The sequence below is a fragment of the Anopheles maculipalpis genome, chromosome 3RL (assembly GCF_943734695.1).
Source record: "Anopheles maculipalpis chromosome 3RL, idAnoMacuDA_375_x, whole genome shotgun sequence".
NCBI classification, from domain to species: Eukaryota; Metazoa; Arthropoda; class Insecta; order Diptera; family Culicidae; genus Anopheles; species Anopheles maculipalpis.
The window spans coordinates 72,399,126-72,408,983 of NC_064872.1; the positions used below are offsets into that span (position 1 = coordinate 72,399,126).

Consider the following 9,858-nt stretch of genomic DNA (forward strand, 5'->3'; position numbering starts at 1 on the left):
CACACTGAAAGGCTAAGCACGTTTCAGGGAACACAAACAATCAATCAAATCTCGGTGTGTCTGGCAACACGTCTAGCGCTTCTAAGAACCTTAAATGCTGTTACACGTAGCTTAGAAGGCAGACCTGCTGTTCACATCCGCATCGTGCAGCTACAGAATGCTTGCAATAGCGATGCAGTACTCCCTCAGTTTTGAGTACAGGTTCGAGAGATCTCTCGCGAGCTACAACTCCCCTACGACCGATCGATCGTTACCGATCGTCGTATTGTATAATCCTCAATCTTGTTAGGCTAAGGATGGAATTCCAAAAATGTTGACGTCGCGTCCTGAACACTGATCGCTGGCTCCAAACTGACGCCTGGACGGTTATCATCATCACCCCCGTGGCAGTGTTGCCACTTTACTCGATACCATGCCACAGCTGTATATGCATGTGTTTGTATATATGCAAGTGTCTACTCATTTGAATAACAAGAAATTTTTATGGTAATCACTAATTCAACACGCCGATCTATACAACGCGGGCCGGTTGCGTCCGAATTCTTCGCCAAAAAATTGTTCCACCACCAGAAGAAGGTGATATGGAGGAGCGCGAAATCCCAAACGGAACATGGACATACGCGCGTATGTGTGTGTGTGTGTGTGTGTGTGTGTGTGTGTATTGACTTCTCTTCTCTTCTTCCTCTCACTCTTTGTACACTAGACAAACAGCGCATCCTACATGTGTACGTTGGCGAGGGAAAGCCCCCTATTTAATCGCATGAGATGATCGTGCAGAAGCTGTATGCTGTGCTGCTTCTCGAACAGGCATCTGCAAATGGCGGCCACTCTAACACTCCAAAACGCGACTTTTAGCCTTTCGCGTCGGTTCATTGTTCGGCCACGAAGAATCTGGCGCGGGATATAATCGGGTGCAGAAGAGGATCGCAATTCCGAAGAAAGAAAAGAAGAAATTCCAACGATCAAGGCCGTTCGCTAATACTATATTGCCTAGGTTGTTTTGGCTAAGCTGTGAAAATTCAACACAAAGGTAAAGATTTTATCGCTGGGAAGAAGATATGTATATCTACTTGGTGTGGTTTATCTTTAAGCAAAAAAAAAAGCTGGGTGTGTTTCAAAACACCCAATTTTCACTTCCATATCAATAGATGTTCTTTAAAATTATACCTGTCTCCATGTTGAAGCGTGTCACTTTTTACTTTTTATGGGAAATCGTGGCGAATTCCCAGACCGATTCGTCAATACCTGGGGAAACGGGAGGGTGGTCAAAATGGCGCCAGCTGTTTAGCATCCAGCATCCCTATCGCTACTGTTTTCGGTTCTAGACCACGGCTATAAACACTCGAAATCTATCTTTACCTAATCGTTCAACCGTGCCGTGATAATTTCCCATCCCAATCACCGAAACCATCACGATCTACGGGGGTGAGGTGAGAAATTCCTGCGCTCCAAAGCCATTCGTGGTGGAGCTATTCCAAAATAAAATTATCCCAAATGCTACCAAAAATTTTAGAGTCATGTGGCATAGGTTTTGGGGGGTGCTGCACGATTGAAGACGTCCGACTAATTTGAGCCGAAAATGTCAATCGCAAAACACCACACAACTGTAGAACTCACCAATTAAAGCCGCGCAGCATCCTCGCGGATCCGAAGAACATTTTGCTCCGGTCCGATATCGTTGTCCGTCTTCTTCTCGACCTAGCACGATCTTCAGCAGCATCGTGTGGAGTTGTTGTCGTTTTTTTTTTCTCTCCTCCATTTTTTGGCGACTGTCGCCAAACCACGAATCAGGTCTGGCGCCATAACCCGGATCGAAATTTTTGTGTCTGTCACCCGCATTCGCACCATCTGCCATCCGTGTCCATCCTTCTCACCGTGAATGTCATGCTTTTGTTTGTGCGTATGTTTCCGAAAGAAAAAAAAAAGCTCATCATCATCTTCAGATGGCTGGTGATCGCCGTTTCGATTCGATCGTCGCCGTGTCGTTTATGATCTTCCCAGCAATCGGAAGGGAGCTATCGTTTTAGCTTTATGAGCATAATACTGCTGCTCGGATGCTGTAAAGCATTTAATATCACGCTAAACTAATTAAACACTACAACCGATTGAAACAAATTGCCCAGCCAGTAGGGCGATGTTTCAAGTATAGCGCGTGTGCGTGCCGTCCCCGACCGCTTGTGATGATAAATGTGAATCCACATGTGGAGCTTAATGAAGTACAATAAATTGATAACCGCTGCGTGCAAATCGCATTTAAGGAGGCACTAACGGAGTTAGCTGTATCTCCGGTAATCAATAGCTGATTAGAAACTGATCGTCTACCGGGGAATTCTAATGATCACTTCCCAGGTCCCGGATCAGGCTCCAGAGACATCTGAAATCTTTGTGCTGTTTTTCTTTATCTCGTTTGTTACCCAAATGGGGTGCGGGGTGGTCTGGGGGCTATTGCTTCATTTTAATGGCGAGATTTCTAAAATATTCTCCAAAGAGACTTCCCTTCACCTCCAGAGCGACATCCCCTTTCCCACGCGGACCACACGATCGTGATCGCCTAGCCAACAAAACCAGAATTTCGAACGTCCTTGGTGACCTTTTCAACGGTCGCATCCGCGAGCTCGCTAAGGTCGCATTCTTCTTCTCGCGCTCGTCTCCTCACGCACATACACACACTACGAATGGATAGATTCGTTGTAAACCGGTTCTACGCTGAAAAGCTGGATGTAAATAAGGGGCGGAATTAGAGAACCGAGGATGAGCGAAGTAAGCCTCAGGTAAGCTTCACTTCAACAGAATCCATACAGCGTTTTTTTTAGGTTATTTGTTATGGGAGAAGCATTATAAAATATTCTTTAAGTTTTATAAAACCAGTTTAATAATAATCACAAAAGATTGAAAATAATGATCGCCAAAAAAATAAATAAAATATATAAATTTAAAAAAAAAGTCAACTTTTCTTTTAGGTCTAACATATTATTTTATTGTTGGCTTTCGAATTAGTTTTCGGTTCTTATTTAATCGTACAACCTTTACAAGATATGAAAGGTGCGATCTGCAACGGATTACACGTGCTGTAATTAAATGTTTTATTCGATGTAAATTGTAAACGGAGCAACCCCTATTATGACCACGATGGCTGAAATCGTTTGTTCATTGTCGAACACAACGTGCATGAACGAGACAGACTATACAGTAAGAAAGAGATACCACCCTGCACATTTGAATACTTTCGGGACAAGCTTGTTGACGTTTTGTAAAATGCATCACAACCCCTTAGCGCACGGATTATAAACACACTTTCGCCCCAACCGCACCACACAACTGTCAAAAGATTCACGTATTTTCCAGATGTCGATTGTCAGATGCTTCTGGACGGTTCCCACCTCCTCGTACACAGTGCTAAAATCGTTCGTGCGCCGCCATTTTAGCGAAATTTGTTCCTCGTTTTGCAGCCCCGCAGGTCGATTGTGAAAATCGTTCGCCAGTGTGCCCGCGTGTGAAGGAGAAAACCTGAAAACCTCCAATTAGCCCGTCAAGCGCTCGGAAGCAAGAAAAAGCCACGTAACAGTACCGAATCAGTAAGCCATGGTGAAGGAAACGGGATTTTACGACGTACTCGGGGTAAAGCCTGGCTGCTCCCCGGAAGACCTGAAAAAGGCGTACAGAAAGCTCGCGATGAAGTACCATCCGGACAAAAACCCGAACGAGGGTGAGCGCTTCAAGCAAATTTCAATGGCGTACGAGGTACTCTCGGACCCGGAAAAGAAAGCGATCTATGACGAGGGGGGCGAGGCCGCCATCAAGCAGGGTGGTGCGGGAGGTGCGGGCGGTTTCCACAGCCCGATGGACATCTTTGACGTGCTGATTAACGGCGGAATGGGCAGCAGGCGGGAGCAGCGCGGCCAGGATCTTGTGCACAAATTGGCCGTGACGCTCGAGGAGCTGTACAGTGGCGCAACCCGGAAGCTGTCCCTGCAAAAGAGCGTTATCTGTGATGGGTGCGATGGCATCGGTGGCAAGAAGGGTACGGTGCACAAGTGCGCCCCCTGCAACGGTACGGGCATCGTGACGAAAGTGCACCACATCATGCCCGGCTTCATGCAGCACAACAAAGTGGCGTGCCGTGCCTGCCAGGGCCAGGGCGAGGTGTTTGACGAGAAGCATAAATGCAAAAAGTGCGACGGCCAGAAGAAGGTGCGCGACAAGAAGATACTGGACGTACACATCGAGAAGGGAATGCAGAACGGCCAGAAGATCGTGTTCAGCGGCGAAGGCGACCAGGAACCGGGTCTGCAGCCGGGTGACATTGTGATAACGCTGGCAGAGAAAAGTCATCCGGTGTTTAGGCGTTCCGGCAAGGATTTGCTGATGGAGATGCGGCTGGAGCTGTCCGAGGCGTTGTGTGGCTTCCAGAAGGTGATCACTACGCTGGACAAGCGAAGTCTCGTCATTACCTCGCTGCCCGGCGAAGTCATCAAGCATTCGGCCTTCAAGTGTATCATGGACGAGGGTATGCCGCAGTGGAAGAATCCGTTCGAGAAGGGACGGCTCATCATCCAGTTCCGGGTCGTGTTTCCGGACTCGCTGCCGGGCGATGCGGCGAAGCTGCTGGAACAATGTTTGCCCCCGAAACCCTCCGAAGTAATTCCGCTGGACGTGGAAATGGTGGAGCTGGTCGAGCTCGAACCGGAGCATATGAACCGCAACCAATACAAGAACGCGTACGAAGAGGACGACGAGGAAGGTGGCACTCCGGGCGTAAGGATTCAGCAGTGTGCCACGAGCTAAATTTCCTTCCCCTCACTCAGCTCGTCGTCCTCCAAACATCCGATGCGTTGCGGCTGTAGATGTGTGTGTTGTGTGTGTGCGCGAGTATGTGTATGTTGTTACCGTGCAGGGGTGAGTGATACATCCATGTACAGCGCCACATTTTCTGTATTCCCACTGGACCAGCGCTGCGGGTTGTGTGCTTTCTTTGTAGTACACAACAACACTCCAGCGTGTGTATCCTTGATGCATCGCAGAAAGTGGGTGTTTTGTACACGGGGACACGGATAGAACAGAAAACGACTCGTAATTGTAAGTTGGAGGCGAGAGTAATATAAGGTGAACAAATTGTTAGTTACTGCTGTCTCACACAACACATACGACAAACACAGAAGAAAACAAGGGCAAACAACCAACCGAACAGAAGCTTATGCAAAAGCCACAAAAAAGGTATTCCTTTTAGCGGAATTCATTACAATAAATTATTAGCACACATCTATCGGGATTTAAAAGTAAAAGAAAACACGTAACTCAACCAAACACAACCCCAACTTTCGCTTCTTACTACTGCGAACGAAATGAGAACCAAAAACCAATGACGCTCGGTGGGAGAAGTGAAGGGATGAAACCAACGGGGGAAAAGAAGAGCTTGGCGCTTGGGCTCTAGTGGTGATGATATTTCAGAGAAAACTAAGACCAGCAACACACGGGAAAGAAGCAGGAGGATGGGTCAAGGTGAAGGAATTGCTTCGCTTTAAGGGAAGGAATTGCTTCGCTTTTAAAAACTAAAACTCGCGTTGAGGAGTGTTTGTGTAGACGACGACGAGCAGCTGCTCTCTGCATGATGTGTGTGTACCGAACGGATCCGCTCGCAGTAAGCGACGACATGCAAACATCTCCTCCTATAGTCGCTTTACACTACTGCACCATTCAAAATACGACACCCATTCCCAGACTCACTCGGTAGGCTATGAAAAAAGAAACAGCAGCGAGAAAGACATGATCAACCAAAAATATGCGATTGGCAAAGTAACATGTGGTGCGCGAGATACGGTACAGAAGTAAAGAGCTATTACATTGCACCAACTATTCCGGAAATTATTTATATTCTCCATCCGTTTGTCCGACCTTGACCTTCCTTTTGCGACATCCTCCCTTGCCTGTCCCAACCAAACCCACACACGATATGTTTTAAAATAGGTTTCTTTTCCAATTCTTACTCTTCCTTCCTTCTCCTCCCTTGCGCTCTGCATGCACGTGTAATGAATGATGAGGCATCGTATGTAAAATAGGTACATATTCGAATATTTCCCTGTACGTGTTTCATATGAACGAAACGAAATAAAATTTCATTGTAGCAAAAAAACTAAAAAAGTGATGCGTAATTGCTTAGTCATCGTGAAGTTTTGTTCGCATGGTGTGCGAGGAAAGAAAAATTTTTCCTTCACCCTTTCAGGTGGTTGGTGATATAACATTGCATCATTCGCTCAGTGCACTAGTGCTTTCGTCATTCGGATTGTTTGCTATTGTCTCCCTTGTCAATATCCGTGTTACGTTGTTTCGGTAGAATGAGGAAACTAAAGGAGAGAATTGTGGAGCTAACCTCACTTTTGATGTGTTTTGTATTTTTTTTTTTAACATAGAACCAACAATTGCCGTATCGATTTAACATGATTTACGTTGTGAATGCTATTTTGAGTTGGTTTGTGTGGTTTTATTTTATTACCATCAACTAGCAAGACAGAAACAGCAGCAAACAAAAGCAAATAGCAGTGACGACTAGATTACACTTATGCTTACAAAAAAATCCTATTCCACAAGTGTCTGTTACGATCGAACCACAATGATCGCCTTAGCCCGCTGCTGCTTGGGATGATCGGTTAACTGGCGAGGACGTTGCCGTTGCTTGCTGATCTGTCGTAAAAATAACAATATCCTTATTGTTATTCATACGCAGAATCCGGTGTCAGGAAACAGCTGCAGTTCCAGTCAGTGTGCCAGTCCACTTTTCACTCACGGCCCACAACCACTTTGCAACCTGATCGTCTTTCGCCTGTTCGGCCACCTCCTTCGGTGCGCAGTCGCTAAAGTACTGTCCGCTAACCTTCTCCAAATCCGGGTCGAGTGCCGCATACACTGTAGTTTGAGCACCGTACAGTGGTGATTTTAGGAACGGCCATACAAACGGTCGCACAAATATGCCCGAAAACCAACTGTTAAAAATGCCCATATGACGCATCAGTTCCGTATCGACGATACCGGGATGGAGTGCGTTCACCGTCACACCCGTACCCTCGAGCCGGCGGGCCAGTTCACGCGTAAACAGTACATTGGCAAGTTTGCTTTGCTCGTACGCTTTAGCTTCATCGTACGATTTGCTGCTGTTCAAATCGTCCAACGCTATTTGGCCTCGCGTGTGGGCTAAGCTGGACACGACCACGATACGGCTAGGCGCGCTTAACTTTAGCGTATCGAGCAGTAAATTTGTGAGCAAAAAGTGACCCATATGATTGACGCCCAGCTGCAGCTCGATGCCTTCTTTGGTGAGTGTGCGTGGGCAACGCATCACTCCCGCATTGTTTATGAGAATGTCCAACCGTTGCTGTTCTGATTTGAATCTACAAAAAAGGGGGAAAAGCAAATCGATACCGTTACATAACTATCGTCCCTGTTTCGAATGGAATGGAATGCTTACTGCTTAACAAACTGTCGGATGGATTGCATCGAAGCGAGATCACATTCGCGACAATAAACTAGCGGGTTTCTCGTGTCCAGCACGATCTCTTCGCGCGCTTCTTCACATTTCTTCATATCCCGACAAGCCATGTACACATGGGCACCGCGGCGCGCTAGGTAATGGGCCGTCTCCTTCCCGATGCCGGTATTTGCTCCGGTAATTATGACTACCTTTCCATCCGCTCGTACATTCTTCTCGAAAACGGCGCCTTGCATACGATCCCTAAAATCAAATGGAATTGTGTGTTTTTATTGGCGGAATGTTTCAGTTGGAATTATAAGACACCACATCCTACTTACTTTAACAAAACGACGCCACCTAGCAGAGTGCCGATTGCACTACCGGCCAGAATTAATTTATTTCGAAATATTGACATTTTTCCACACTGTTTGCGAAATATTTTACGGGAAAGGTCGTCCTAATTTTTTTTTCATGTTTTAGCGATCGTAAATCCTCGAAATGTACCACGAAGGAGTGTGCAAAATCGATAATTTTTGTTTACATCTCGAGAGTTTGCTGGTTGACAGTGTTGCCAGCATCTGTTGTTCGTTCAATCTTTTTGACACTGCTTAACGAATGTGTCAAAGAGCACGCGTGCGATGATTTTAAAAAGATCGTTCATAAATTAACAGACTACACTGCTTAATTGGATAAACTTATACAAAAAGCAGGAAGTGATTATGTTCTACCAAACTTTAAGCTAACAGATTGATGTAATGATCAATTTTGAACGGAATACATGAACATCATGTTCGATTTGAACGCTTCTCACTTATTATCAAACGACGATAAGAATGATACAAAATCGGAACACTTTTTGTATTTAATATCAATATACTTTTTTCACTTTATCCCTCTGTACAACTGCTAGTATCCTTTAAGCTACACCTTCTCTGCGTTACCATTTAAATGCACGATTGTAGTCACACGCAGGTGGTATAGTTGTAGAGTGTGCATACTTGTTGTACCACAGTTTACGACGATGACCTGCTTTGCAGAACTTTCCGCATGGTCGAGAACATATTGGGCAAGATTGCAACATGCTTATCTACGCATTTGATGGCACATCGTTCGAACTCCGCTGTATATTTAGCTATATCGCTTTCCGTTGGATTCGATCCCATCTAGAAAAGAATCACACAGACAGACATTCTTCAATTAGAAAATATTCTCCAATTTCATTGCGTTCACACCTCCGAACAGCTGCACCTTGTCTTTGATTGTATCATTGCAATCCATTACACAACGCTGCAGCCGGCTGTTGAAGGAGTTTATCTCCGTTTCCACATGCTGTTGGGCACGCTGTGCAGGGATGGAGCATCGTTCAACGCACTGCTGTACCGTGTCCATCGATGAAGCCGTATCCTTACAACATCTTGCCGCACAATCGTGCATATCAGCCTTGGATAAGAGTAGTAATATAATTACATGCGTTCGATCATACCCACGGTCTAGTGAAATGTTCGCCATATTTACTTGCATTTTGCGCAGAACATTGCGATCGAGATCATCCAACTGTTTGGTGATCTCCATCTCAATGCGCTGCTTCTGTTGTTCAATCATTTCGGCAGGTAAGGGTGTAGAATAAATAATGTACTTTCTCGCACTATCAACAATTTGTGCACTGCTGCTGTAAATTTCGTGATCCCGGCGCTTGACGTTTGTGTTGCGTCATGATGTAAACAGGCGAAAACATATGCATGTGCGCTTGGAATGAATCGACGAATAACGAATAAAAAATTCACTAATGGATGGAAAAGAGAGCAAAACATTTAATTAGACTTTTGTGTAAGTAAAGATTAGCAAAATGATTGTTTCTGAATTTTTAAATCAATTTTTTACCGTCTGTCATGTTGGATCACCACGTGGGCCAGCTGTTTTCGCCTCTGACGTCACGCACATGGCTTCTGTTGCAAGCGATTTATGATTATTTAGCAAACGCACAGGGTCATATCAACAATCACAAAATCATAAAATAATTTTTTGTACTGAAGTTATACGAAAAAAAGAATATTTTGTCCAGAAATAGTTGAAAAAATAATTTATTTGTTGATTTTTGCTTGCCATTGACAGAGGCGAATTTTCGTCACAATTGTCATTCCCGTTCGGTCCAACGCACACAAACGCACACTTGCAACCAACCGGAGCAGGTTCACACATCTACATTCACCCGTACCCCGTAGACTACGGCGACAAGTTTCGGAAAGCGGCTGCAGCGGTCGACAACGACGACGACCACGACGTTGCGACTTAAACCGTGAAGAAGAAAAGAAGCACACGCACCGAGTGGCAGTGGCCCCCCAAGAGTCTCTCGTTTTTCCTTCTTGGTGCCTCGGGTTTTGGGTTTTTCCATTTAT

The 9,858-nt window shown here is 45.4% G+C and overlaps 4 protein-coding genes across 4 annotated transcripts in view; 2 read left to right on the plus strand and 2 right to left on the minus strand.

The window, feature by feature from the left end:
• Positions 1-9,858, plus strand: part of LOC126561999 (protein alan shepard) — a 416,355-nt gene that overhangs the window by 85,983 nt on the left and 320,514 nt on the right. The window lies entirely within an intron of this gene.
• Positions 3,558-4,789, plus strand: LOC126562397 (dnaJ homolog subfamily A member 1). Its single transcript, XM_050218901.1, has one exon. The coding sequence runs from the start codon at positions 3,583-3,585 to the stop codon at positions 4,783-4,785; it is 1,203 nt and encodes a 400-aa protein (XP_050074858.1). The 5' UTR covers positions 3,558-3,582; the 3' UTR covers positions 4,786-4,789.
• On the minus strand, positions 6,665-7,877 carry LOC126562583 (retinol dehydrogenase 13-like). Its single transcript, XM_050219132.1, has 3 exons — positions 7,801-7,877; positions 7,460-7,723; positions 6,665-7,382 (listed from the first exon to the last, which is right to left on the minus strand). Exons 1-3 carry the CDS (start codon positions 7,875-7,877, stop codon positions 6,731-6,733), a joined length of 993 nt encoding a protein of 330 aa, XP_050075089.1. The 3' UTR covers positions 6,665-6,730.
• On the minus strand, positions 8,468-9,154 carry LOC126563245 (protein FAM136A). Its single transcript, XM_050219874.1, has 3 exons — positions 8,978-9,154; positions 8,711-8,902; positions 8,468-8,625 (listed from the first exon to the last, which is right to left on the minus strand). Exons 1-3 carry the CDS (start codon positions 9,062-9,064, stop codon positions 8,476-8,478), a joined length of 429 nt encoding a protein of 142 aa, XP_050075831.1. The 5' UTR covers positions 9,065-9,154; the 3' UTR covers positions 8,468-8,475.